The sequence below is a fragment of the Lathamus discolor genome, chromosome 9, assembly GCF_037157495.1.
Source record: "Lathamus discolor isolate bLatDis1 chromosome 9, bLatDis1.hap1, whole genome shotgun sequence".
Classification (NCBI taxonomy): Eukaryota; Metazoa; Chordata; class Aves; order Psittaciformes; family Psittacidae; genus Lathamus; species Lathamus discolor.
In genome coordinates this window covers 11562952-11576765 of record NC_088892.1, presented here as the reverse complement: position 1 = coordinate 11576765, position 13814 = coordinate 11562952, and the positions used below count along the sequence as shown (strand labels likewise).

The 13814-nt window shown below is 38.3% G+C and overlaps 1 protein-coding gene across 4 annotated transcripts in view; it reads right to left on the bottom strand.

The window, feature by feature from the left end:
- AFF2 (ALF transcription elongation factor 2) overlaps positions 1–13814 on the bottom strand; it is a 371177-nt gene that overhangs the window by 253578 nt on the left and 103785 nt on the right. For all 4 annotated transcript variants that reach the window (XM_065689682.1, XM_065689684.1, XM_065689680.1 and 1 more), the window contains exon 2: positions 322–442. Coding sequence is in view for 2 of the 4 variants with exons in the window: in XM_065689680.1 (XP_065545752.1) it covers positions 322–442 (121 nt within the window). In the remaining 2 variants the exon portion in view is untranslated. The remainder of the gene's footprint in view (positions 1–321; positions 443–13814) is intronic.

Sequence of the window (13814 nt, the reverse complement as noted above, 5' to 3'; positions counted from 1 at the left end):
AAAAGGACCAAGTGCTAGCTTTGTAAGTATGAACTCAATTGTAGACATATCAGTTGCACGCACTTCTATCACAGGACTTGGCTGTGTGTTTACAGGAAGAAATCTTGACCTGTACTCTAACAAAAACTCTGATCCTGCAAATGCTAGCATGAAACGCTGGGCAGAGCATGATCTGGATAAACAGTGTGTTCAAAAGTATAACTACCAAGGCAGATGTGATACATTCTTTTCTTACAGGTGAAGAGAAGCTTCATTGGTATTTGTAAAATTCATTCAGGTAAAAGGCATTCTGAAAACGTAAAACACAACAATGCAATTTACCTTGTAGGGTTCCCCAAAGAGGTTAAAACCTGAAGCAAAGAGATCTTCATCTTGTTGGACCTCCTGGTTCCTTCTCTCCCATTCTTTCCGCTTAAGTGCACTCCGGTCTTGCTCATAGTGACTGAAGAGGAGAAAGACACAAAAAAGACACATTATTTTCCCCATTATTTAGTTACATGTTCATTACTATCAATAAGAGCAGCAAAACATCAGAAACAATGCAACTCCTGGGAACAATTCTGAAAGAAAGAAACAGCCACTGAATAATTTACCCAAATGTAAATTTGCAATCATAATAATATGTGAAATTGGGCAGGACAGTCAGTACACTGCTGAAGTGAAAACAAAAATGTTCTTTTCAAATTAAGAGAGCACTATGCAGAAGAGTAAAATACATTTTGATGTATTTGTATGAACTGTCTGTAGAACACATGCGCCACACGCACACAAACACAGACCTGTGCCCACAATGAATATGTCTTTGCAGAGATAGCAAATGCAAAGTCAGAGAAGCACCACAACACCTTCAAATCCATTTAATGGTGTAACACTTGTCTCTATCCATCCCACTGCTTCAGTTCAGCCTCGCGTGATTTAGACTACCTAATTCCGTCCCCTGCATTTGTTAAAATTTATGTACAGTTGCGTTGTGGATGTCAAGGGGGTTTTAAAATGTGTTTTTGTAGCAGGCTCCCAGAAGAGGCTTCAGGGTAGTTGATTCCAGTATCAGATAGTTCTACAAACAAACAAACAGAAAAGGATATAGCGCCTCAGTGTAGCAATGGCAAGTGGCACTTATCTGTATGTCAGCTTACTTTGTGCAGCTGCCAGACCTAAATGACAAGCTGAGAGACCACATTCACTTCTCCCCTGAATAGCACTGAAGTACTTTGGTCTCTTGTCTTTGCAAACTACCTCCTGCTCCTCTGAGAGAAAAGATATAATTAAAACCCTAAAGGAGGGAGAAAAATGGAAAGAGGAAAGGGAAAGATGCACGCTTCAACTTGCACTGACAACCTCTCATGCGACAAGCATAAAGGGACACTGGGACACTTCTGTGCTTTCAGCCCAGATTTGATTTGTTATGAAGCTTTTGGCTCTGCTTTGTGTCAGCTAATTAGCTACCAAATTCTAGAAGACAATCTGAATAGCAGGTTCGGTATATGCACTAACATTATTCCTTATAAGCAGATTCCAGACATATGTGCACACATCCATGCGCACCCTCCATGTACAAATGCACACATACAAACATACGTATTACATATGTAACAAAGAACACTTAATTCTCCCATCTCTGGCAAGAATGAATTAAATCTCCATAGAGCTCCACTGCACTTGGAAGATAACCAAATATCTACAACTTTTGCCTTTTTAGCTCAGCATGATGTTGTATTGAAAGCTTCACACCGAGAGATATAATGAGGAATGAACTGCACAGTGATGAGGCTTTAACAGTGTATAAAGTCACTGATTTCTGAGTGAAACCACAATTACTAATTTGAAGCACTAGCTAATTAAAACCACAGCTATGTATTTAGCCTCTTGTTATACCTACTGCAGTTTATAATTATGAGGACCTCTTTATCTACTCAATTAAAGTTCTTATGATTCAGGCAGGTTGTGTTTGAACCTGCAAGCCCTGCAGAGAGCACAGAAAAGCATTATGTCTGTTGCTTGATGACTCCACGTATCCTTATACTCATATACTTGGTTTTATACAGTGAAGGAAAGAAAAAACACACTAATGCCACAATAAGATCCCTAAATACAAAATATTAATTAATAATTGCTTTAAGCAATTCAAGATCACTTGGTTTGGATTGAAAAAGGCTTAAATACGGCTTGTACACCAAATGCAAAGCCACCTACACACAGGCTGAGCTGAATCATTTCCATTCACCTTTTCCTTTCACAAGTTAGAAGGCTGAAAAGATGCCACAGTTCACTTATTTTATTTATTTGTGACATCACTCCTCCACCACCAAGTTCCAGAACACTGTTACAATCATTCTCAGTATTTCTGCAGAAGCTATAGTACTATTTGCTGGTTTCCTGAGAAACTTGGAAGGGAAACTTCTGTAAGCAGCAGTCATTATACTGTATGTGATCATACTGCTGACACAATATTGCAAACCACAAGTGACCTGTTCACTAAAAGGTATAGGGCAGCACAAGCCTCCCCCCTTTCATGTCCTAAATCAAGATTTAAATCCACAGGTATGGGAATAAATGACTATAAACTGTTTCCCAAATTGGTACACGAAGATGAGGACAAGGTTGAGTCCAGTCCAACTCTCTCCGCAAATTTTCTGGCATAGGATGCTGCTTTAGGCCTGGAATAAGCCAGCCCAGGAGCAGCAGGAACACTCTCTATTCACCCCTATCATGGGAGATCTTTCCAGGGAGTCCTTTGAGCAGTTTGACTCCACTGACTGCATGACTCTTAGTCTCAACACCAGCAGAGTGGATCTAGTGTAAGCAGGATTTCATGTCCTGCGTAAGTAATCTTTGCTTCTGGGAGCGGTCCTATCCCAGGCACTGCCAGCATTCACTTCAGAAAGAATTATTCATGAAAGTTAGAACTGTGTTTTACAGCTTCCCAAATGGCAACCTTGGCCCAGAGCTTCAGGGTGAAATAGTGGGCCCATTCAAATCAACCAGGATCAGGCCACTGAACATACTGATCCCAGAATAATAGATTACAGGCACAGAAGAGGTCTCATCCTTCACATGAGGTTCTAGCACTCTTATCTAAAAGCTGGCTCTGGTCTCAAGCATGCAAAGTATTTAGGGAACCCAGTGAGGCATTTTGCCATATCCCATCTGAGAAAAAGCAGCAAAGGCTCTAAGACTACTGAGATATGTTTTATGCCACATTACAAAATCACAAATAAAAAATGTTGAAAACAGCAGTAATTCAAAGTGGCATAACCACTTTAAAGGACATTAAGTTAAGCTAAGACATTATTTACAAAGTTAACAGCAAAAGGTTGAAAAAACAGCATTTTCCAACACAAAGTGAAGTATTTCTCTATTAGTGCATGTGTTTATGAATCTACTCCACACACCCAAGAAGTGAGCACAATGGACCCCAATGCTGTTTACCTACCACCAAACTGTGAGCATCCATTTTACAGCACAAGCAAAGCCCTAACTGAATTGCTACCTCTGCATCAATTCAAACCTCTCTCTTGTTCTCTTTGTGAGAACAAACAAAAAATTAAGGTTCAGTCTGAACTTTCCACTCATGCAGTCACATGGCAGCCTTAAATGTCCAAAGTATCAGTTCAAAAGGAAGTGCTTTGCTCATCCTGTCAGGTCAATTACTTGGCTTATTTCTCTGCACATGTACTTTTGCTATAGGAATGCTTGACAGGGAGCTGATTGTGGCTTTGGAAAGTCAAATATTATAAGATCATACACAGATTAGGATAACAATTTCTTTGGATTCCTTGTAATCCAAAGAGGGATGCTGATTACATCTTAAGACTGCAGTGCACTGAGAACGTAATGGGATGCTCTTCAGAAACTCTTAATGTGGCCACAATGCAATCTCTGGGACTTATGTTTAATATTTAGGTTAACTAATGTTCTGTGAAATACATATATGTGATTAGTGGTGATGGTGTCAGTGAAAACTACAGTCAGATACCAGGAGGAACACCAGAGTTCAGTCTGTCTCATTAGTATAAGAAATACTTCACGACTGTTCTAAAGCCAGGAGAGCAGGAAATCACAAATACAGACTTTCGCAAATATTTCTTAAAGAGATTGAGAAGTAAACAGCTGCAGGCCATGATACAGTACCAGAGAAGGCAGCTATTATGTGACAATGTCGTTTAAATACATGAGCTTTATTGGTTTGTTACCATTTATGACATCAATAATTGAATTTGAATGGGGAAGTCTGTATAAAATATGAGAAGATCAGGAATGGTGAGCAGTAAGAATGTTTAAGAAGCAGGTGAGACCACTGATCTACAAATTACCAGTATTCTGGATTTGGCAGAAAGAATAGTAACCATAACTGTATTATAGGTTTGGGATGTTTAACATTGGGCAGGCTGCTAGTGCATTTTGGATAATGGCATTTGATACTTTATCATAGAATCGTAGAATAGTTAGGGTTGGAAAGGACTTTAAGATCATCTAGTTCCAGCCCCCTGATCAGACCAGCAGACATCCATTTGCCATCATTCTCAGCTACGGACACCCTAAGCGACAGGGGTGAGCTGATGTGCTGCGACAGGCCAGGTGCTCAGCCTGTATGAATCTGCAAATCATCAGTGAGATCCACAGAGCTTCACCTTTCCACCCTCACCATGGGCCACAATGGCTGCAGGGACAATCTGGATTAGACTGAATTCAGAGAATGGAGCTGAGAGGGGAGAAGGGGGCTAAGGCAGCAGAAGGCAGTTATCAAGGCAAAAGATATCAGGCACGTACATAGGTTTTGGACTGGAAGTTAAAAATGTGGATCTGGCAGCAAGAGAGGAAGTCAGACACACGCTGTCTACAAGAAGAACTAGAACAATAAAATTCACAGCACTGGAAAAGACAGTGTTAGTGTCAGTGGTGAAAGTGAGAGGACTTGGTGCAAAAGATCTGGAGGTAAAAGAAAAAGCCTTTTAGGACAGACTACAACAGAGCAGGAGGTTAGAAGGAAGAGTTAAAGGAATGCTGACAAAATAAGACAACAGCCAAAGGCTGAAACCTAGCATTTGGGGTTTGTCTTCAAGGATGTGCTAACTAAGCCACAGAAGTAGTCTCCCAAAGCACAGAAGGCTAGACAAGGAAGACAAGAGCCTGAAAGACAAGAGAAAGAGTAGAAGAAAGAAATCAGACCAAATGTGATGGGCTAGTCACTGTGATATGAAGAAAAAGTAGGAAACAAAAAAGAAATTATCAAACACATAATGTTGCAGAAAAAACATGAATGAGAACAGAATATCAGTCTGTTGATTCAGTCAAAACAATGAAAGCCCAATAGGAAAAGAATCAATAAAAAAGATGGAGCAGAGAGGCTTTATAGTAGTGACAGAATACACCCATGGGGACAAATGAACAACATTCAAGGAAAACAGCATTTATCCACAAGTTAGGGAAGAAGTAGTCACTGTTCTCAGTAACTTGTCTGAATTCATTAAAATGCACACTATGATCAAATCAAAGATCTTCCTGTACTAGTTCTGCCCCCCTTAAAATATGGGATATGCCTAGAAGATGAAAGAAGTTCTCAAACTGAAATGTTTGCAATTTGTGGAAACAAGAAATAAACACAAGCTTCTAAACTAAGACACTGTGGATATAAAATAAGTCTCTCCCAAGGTTATTTCTTCCTAGCTCTGACTTTGGGATGGAATCATTGCTCTGCCACAACCACTCAGGAAGTTGGAGAAGTTAACTCGGAAACAGGGCTCCTCGAGAACTCACTCATGTGCCTGCACAAGGCATTAAACATCCCAAATCAAAAACTACTCATGAACATTTTTTACTTGCATGAGAAATCCAACTCAGCTCCATGAGAATATTCCCATGCTTAAAATACACATTAAAATTCGCTTGCTTTTCCACATTAGGGCAATTCTTTTTCAATGTCAGTAAAACTGTAAGGCAAAAGGCAGTTCACCTCATAATCAAACGAGGTAAAAGTCTCCCTCTAGCAAATACATTACATCAGGAATTCACCTCTATATAACTCCAGGTTTATCTCATGATGCCTCCACTGATTTCATGTAAAAGCAAAGTATCACAATACTGCATAAGGGAAGGAGAACAGGCTTCCTTGGTACATTCAGATTCTCCCACTATGCACTATGGTGTTTCAATACATTTATTGCAAATTATAACAAAAAAAAAAAAAGAAAAGAAAAAAAAAGCCTTAGGTCTTAAATTTCATTGCGGTTCTTAAAATGTATTCAGTAAACGAGGAGAATTTCAAAACCTGACCTATAAGCATAAATATGACCAACTTAAGGTTGTTAATGTTCCCTGCTCATCTGAAGTCTGTTTCACTTAACACTCTAAGCAGGGTGTTGGGCACTTAAAATAGCAAAACTCCTCTTTCTCTGTTTATCAGCACTGAACCTACATCTTTGTCCTGGTAATTTTAGTATCTGACAGAGACCAATAAAGCCATAATAGAACAGCTTTACAGCTCCTCACTCTCTTTCCTATTTAACATTTACTTTAATGTTGTGTTCTTCTTCATAGCATGAACGTTACTGGAAGCATCTAGCACAGAACATATCCATCACCACACTTAAATGATTTATTTTAAAATATAGAATATTCTGTCTTTGATGTTCAACAGTTCTGTAGAGAAGCACTTGAAATGGTCACTGGTTATCTATCCACATGAGCTAAATCTCTTAACAATTTGCATTAAAAACAATGCCATTCCTGTAGCATATTTGATAGAGAATACAGAAGATTAAAGCCTCCGAACAAAATAACACCCAAGAGACCCCTGGGCAATTTATGGAAATTTAAGCTAGAAGGCTAAGGGTTTGGCTCATATTTGTCATATTCTTCATTCTTTTTATTCACCACCCCACCCCCCCACCAAGTACCTAGAAAATGTTATTTTCACTCAATTTTCTCCTCTTTTTGGTATTATGCAACCCCAAACCTTTCCTTAAATGTGAATTTGGGAGGAGTGATTCTGAAGGAATGGATGACAGAGATAAGCTCCTGAATAGTAAGGATATAAAGAATAGATGCGGTTTCAAAGGGGAGCATTTATTGTTTCCTGTATCATAGCACATTGTCTTTCAATATGATTAGTTATCAGTCTGAGTTATCAAAAACTGGGATGAAATAAAGCGCTTACGCAGTTATGCTTCATTGATGTCAGCTAGGGGAGCATGAAAATATCCATGAAGTTGGGTAATTGATGTGTAAATCAGAGCTCAATCACTCTGTAATAGAAATGGTCCCACTGCAAATATGGCTGTTGAACAGTATTGCAGAAGGGTGCGAAGGAAAGAGAGAAACAGAGGCTAGATAAGACTTATTCAAAATTATAATAACTGGCAATTTATACAATTTTCTTTTCAAGAGAGAAGTGCTGTCAGATATATTTAAATGCAAGCTGCAGACCACTATATTTGGATATCGTTATTTGGCAATAATTAACTGTTTCTGCTTTATTAAAATGCTTGGGGACACTGCTATGGATATTTAAAAAGCAAATTAAATGAACATGTTCATCCTTTGAAAGGCAACATGTGTAAATGACATCAGCAATTGTAATTTGGTTAATAATGTGTGTTCAAGGTATGTTTTAGAGTCCTATTACAGTCTTCTTGTCAGTTCAGATTTGCAGTATCAAAAACAAAAGCAAAACCAAAGTAAAAGCGGAGGAAGGAGGGAGGGAGGGAAGGAAGAAAACTAAGAGAAAAGTGGTTATAACCACACCTTCAAAAGGACATTAAAAGACACACAGCCATTAGAACATCAGTCACATAAATTAGCTTTCCAAAATGCAGCATTTCTAAGAGTAAACATATGATGCATAAATAAAAGAACCAGTTAAGATAACTTCAGAGGTTATTTCTGTTGGTTTTGGGTTGTTGTTTTTTCTTTTTCTTTTAATAAATGAATACACATTATGGCATTGATATCAACTTCCCAGACACCTGGAATCTAGTTATAACTTACACTAAACTACTGAAAAACTGGAACAAACTTCGATGAATGCGAAATTTATGAGCATTTTTGGCATCTAATGAACTACATTTAGGATACAGGAGCTGGATTAGGAAGCTTTATTAGATGGGTAATGTGCTGTGACTGTGAAGGGAAGCTGATTACTACAAGTGGGTTGAACAGGGAATGAGGTTCAATCTGAACTCCAAATTTCATTGCCCTTATGAGTTTAACAGGATATGACAGTTCCTTCTGTTTAACTTTTTTTGTTTGTTTTACAACTTTGTTGATCTCCTGGAACTTGAAGTTTCTTCAAAATTCACTGATACTATAATTCAAATGTACTTCACTGCATTGCTTCCTATCGGCTCCTATAGTTGTCATCATACTCCACCTGCCCATCAGCACCAGCATTCTATGTTAGTGTTACAGATGACACAGTTTTGTTTACTTGCATGTTGTGCATTATTCTTTATACACACCAACAGCAAACATAGCATAGTACTGCTACAAAGTGTGCATTTGTACATATATCACTTCTAAGGCATAATACTAAGCGACGCAGTTAAAGATCTGACAATGCTTGTCACAGTTCCTTTACCTGGATACCTCAAATTACGAAAAAACTCTTGAAAATGTCCAAGGTTCTTTTTATAAACGCATCATTTTCAAAGATGAAAATATATTTTAATGTATGCAAACACAAAATAATTCTCACTCAATGTGTACAGATTGAATTCTTAAATCTGAGCTGAAAACCATTTCAGTTTTCAGCTTTTTGGAACTCTGCTTTTATTTTTACCTTTTTCATATTTATAATCTAAACATTTCTTTACTATTGCTACTCAAAACTTTCTTGGGCACCTGTAGGATGCTCCCTTAAAAATGGAGTTCACGTATTTGTATTTTCTTGAAATACTGGCAATGATATGCAACATAGCTAAGAGAAATAAATCTAGCCTTTTTAAAAACCATTACAAAACAATCATCGATTAGCACAACCTTCTGGAAACAGATGAATCAGCAGTCTCAACTACTTGAGTATTTTATCACAGAAGTGCTTCCATGTTATGCGTACAGCTCTAATAAATGCATTTATTTACTAACAGGCACCTCTACTCCCTGGAGCATTTTCACATGCTGCACAGCTCTTAACCACATGTTCTTAAACTTAACATGTGCTGAAGAATACCACCAACAGGAAAATTAGGAGTTCAGCAGGATGACTATTTCATTCATCAGTTTTAGACTGAAGGAGAAGTGCACACAGGTCTCTGAGTCCAGGGCACACATACAGACTGATCCAAAGATCCAAATGCACAGAAAAGTAGTACCATAAGCCTAATATAATTTAACTGATTGTTATTTAGGACACTGTTTGACTAGAGAAATTATCTTCTAAATAAATTACTCTTCTCTCAGTTGAAACACTATATAATTGCTTCCATTTGTTGTAGTAATATCTACTAGAAAGGAGAGAGATAATCAAATAAATGCAAGGTACTCTCATTTCAGATTCAAGTAAACACACATCCTCTTTTCTGTGCTGTTGTGACATATATTACCCATCTTGGGCACTACCAAATTGCAGGCAATGCAAAGAGTTTGTGAAGTTCATGAGGGTTTATGGTCATCAGCTTGGAAAGAACCTAGAACGTTTCAAACTCCAGATTTTAAGCTTTCTTCCACTAGCCTGTAAAAAGCCTCACAGCAACAAGGTGTTTGTTACACAGCTTCAGGAAAGAAAAATAATATTTCACACTTATTTTTTCTAGCTAGATTCGGAGTCAGCAGGTCAATGGATTATCATAATCATTGGCTTCTAAGTGAGGAAGATAATCTATAACAAATACTGCTCATGTCTCCAGCAAACATATAATATTTATTCCTCATTTATAAACAAGAGTGTAAAGTGTGACAAAATTATTTAACCAAAGCAGCAAAAAAGTTCATCAGCATTGCTGAGGTTTACATCCTCTCTAAGGGCACAGTTCATCTTCAGCTGATGCTATTGGCAATTTTCCCAGTGAATTCAATGAGGGTTGGATGGGACCTAGTCATTTAATAATGACAAAAAAGCCAGGTCTCGTAACACAGCCAGCTCTAAGCAGCAGCAACTTGTTGGCAGAAACTAGCTTTTCCGTCATATTCCTTCCACCAACAGCAATTTTGTATCCACTGCCAAGTGTTTAAAAAGTCTTAAGTACAAACCAGCATGTCAGAGACACATAGCTTCTATGGTCATTATTTACAATTGATACAAGCAGATACTGACTGCATTGACGTCCTGGGTTGACAGATGCAAATAAAATTAAATTTAGGATTGTCTTCATAAAAAAAAAAAAAAAAAAAAAAAAAACAAAAACAAAAACAACACCAACCCCAAAATTAAATGAGATACCAAATAAGCTTCCTAATCTACCCTACAGGCCATTATCATTTTGAGCTAAAGCACAATTTTCTTAAGTGATGTTAAGAGATTGTACATAGAACATCTCAACCAACTGACTGGGGAACAGTGAAATCTGCCTCTATCCCACAGTAAGCACTGACACACACACACCCCCCAGCCAGCAGATCCCAGACCTCATCACTGAGAGAAAGTAAAGAGAATGTAAAATGCTTCCTGAAACACCACCCTTAAATTTAACTCAACATAGGCGTGCTGTGCTATTAGGGATATGGCACGTAGGTGTTACTGCCACAAGTTTGAAACGTGCCCTGGGATATGAAAGCTAAAAACGAGAACTTAAAAAAAAAAAAAAAAAAAAAAAATCCCTTCTTCAGACAAAGCAAATCATAACAGAGTCTTAGTTAGGCTGGCCAAAACTAAAATCTCATGTCTGAAATCATTTGAATTTTTAAGGTGGGTGTGATGCAAATGATTATCCCAGTACTGCAGTTTCCAGCGCCAAACAGAAACTGTATCTGTTTCCCTAATCATGTTTTGAATGTGCTTGAAATCTCACATGTATAACTGACTTCATGAATGACAGAAATATCACAATGAAGAAAACACAGTCATTTAAGGGCAAATTCCCAGAAGAAAGTAAGACCAAAGCTGTGCTTAACCCTCCCACCTCTGACAACAGCCAACCACAAATGCCCAGTTAATCCCTCAAGAACAGAGCAAAGCACTCCCCAAAATACTGACATTGCCTTGAGAAATCTTTGGCATATGAAGCTACATGGTAAGTACAAAGGACCTGATGTCCTTGTATTTAACATCTCTAGAAGCTTCTCCTCCAAAGAATGATCTCAAACAGAATACTCTCTGGCAAGGAGTTTCACAATTCATCTGAAAATCATCACCTTACCTCAAATTAGGTTTATCACTCACATAGTCTGAAAACCTCATTGATTTAACAATATTGTTTATATTTTACTGAATATGTCAGAACAGAATTCACATGCACTTGGGGGGGGTACCTGCGCTTATAACAGGCAAACAGGCAGGGAGCTCCTGTGCTCTTCAGTGCATGAAGAATCTCAGGTGCACATCCCATAGCAGTATCCCATGCATTTTCAAGACCAGACACGTGGATTATTGCATCCTGAATAACAGTTATTTATACTCCAAATACTTTGTATTTCTGTCTCTTCTGCTTCAATCAGCAAATTAGTATCACTTATTTTCATAACATGAACACAATGTGCGACTTAACAAAAGTACATCCTTTTTACATTCCCTACCATCAGCCATTTGTCTAATAGAAATATTATACTATGCAACATGCAAATATTAAAATGCAATGTAAGTTGACTCATATTCACTGGAGGCTGGCTCACTCCAGCACATTTCAGTATTTAATAATAAAATAGTCTACTGTAAAAATATGTAAACTAGCTTCCATCCTGCTTTAATACTTAACATGAGAAGAAAGTGAATGCAATGTTGTTTAAATATTAAACATTACATTTCTTCTTTTGATTATTAAAGTATTATTAAAGCTAAATGAAAATGTGTTTGCAGTCTCCTTCTTCTGAAGTCTTGCAGGTCACTGTTATCACTTATATTTTGTCCCTCTAGCTAGCTTCTTTGGGGGAATCTCAAAGCTCGTTACGGATCAGAGCAAGTCATGTCTGATTGCACTGGTGGAAGGAAAAACTGCTGTCAAGAAAAACAGCTGGGGGAATGAAAGTTTAAGTGAGTCAATGACGGTCATTCAAGAAGCAAGAGATGGCTGTGGGAAGAAAACCGAGGAGCCTGACTCTCAGACATTAAACTTCACTGTAAGACCAGGTGTAACTTGCAACCATTCATCCACCACTAAACTCTGAGATGACAACCATCAAGTTGAAATTTAAGACTACCTAACAATACAGCAAGAAGGAATTATCTTTATGTGCGTTTCCAGAACATTGGGTCATACACCCGTGAGACACTCCTGCTGAATGTCACTGGGAGAGGTCAGCAAGGCTGTTCTTATTACATTTGTTGGAAGGATGGAGTGTATCGAATGATTTAATTTTGTGTAGTGCCCCACTTACTTTGACAAACTGATACTGCACAGGGCATAATGTCATTAGGTGATTAAAGGACCAGAGCACTCAGCTTCCCACCTCCTTTCATAATAAGTGATATTGCAGCAGGCTCAAAACTGAGAAGAGCTGCAGCTGCAGAGGAAATACAGGCCCAGTAGTATTAAAACACTGACCTCCTCTCACCAGGAGCTCTCATTCTGGTAGTGACCAGGAACAAGCTTCCTAGTCTCCCTGAGAGAACCTACCTTCCCCTCAGCCTCTTGAAGCACTTCCAGCACTGGCAACAGCCCAAAACCGCATGTGACCTTCAAGCATCATGTCTGCAGCCCTCTAACCCCAACAGGAAAAGGACTCTGAGTTAAGCTGCATGGACAGTGAAGCAACATGATGCAATCATGACAGTATGATGTACTTCCACTTTTCAGCTGGTATTGCCTTCGAAAATAACTAACATTGAGCTCTGCTCATTATGCCAAATGCATTAAAACCTCAGTACCCATGGTAGGAAATGCGTGCTTTGTCACACACACTCTTTAATGTGACAGAAATACAAATTTATGTTTTCTTTCATACAAATACCTAATGGGGTTTGAATAAAATAAAATCTGCACATTGCCATGTGGAAATTAATTTTAAAGAACTGTTTATCAATTTAATTCCTCTGATAGTAACAGACAGATTTATGAGGCAATTAACTAAATATTTGTTTTTTCACATTTCAATTCATTATAGTAAATTAACAATTTTCCACTTGAAAGTCTTACATCCCTACACTGAAAGCCTGAAAAAAGTGTATATCACTGTGGGTCTAGGAAGGATTCTCTGATTTTACAGTGTAGATTATTCTCCTCACATTAACATACTGTACGTAATTCAAAACACCCCACATTTCTGTACTATCCAGAACCTGTCATTCTTTAAATGCCAGTTTCAAGCAGCCAGACATAAATAAAGAATAATTACAGCTCTAAAGCCAATGTAACATCTGTTCAAGCAAACAATCCTACAAAGATGATTTTATAGCCACAAAACACCCACCTATGGTTAAGACAAGCCTGAGAGACAAAATCAAGTGCCTTGACAGATTTAGCCTGGCCTCCTGAGCCACAATCCCCACATCATACAGCATGCCCTAAAAGAACTGATGGAAGGAGCAAAATTAACCAAGCTCAACATTAACATAAACACCCAGTAAAAAGTTCCTGCAGACAGTGTCAACTGTTACTCTGAGGTAGCTCATCTCTGTGGCCAGCACAAATGCGATTTTCAGTGCGTCAGACAGGACAGCCTGGTGCCTTGTGCCAACAGCCTCTACAGCAATCTGCATATCATTAGCTACAAGCCCCATGACTGCA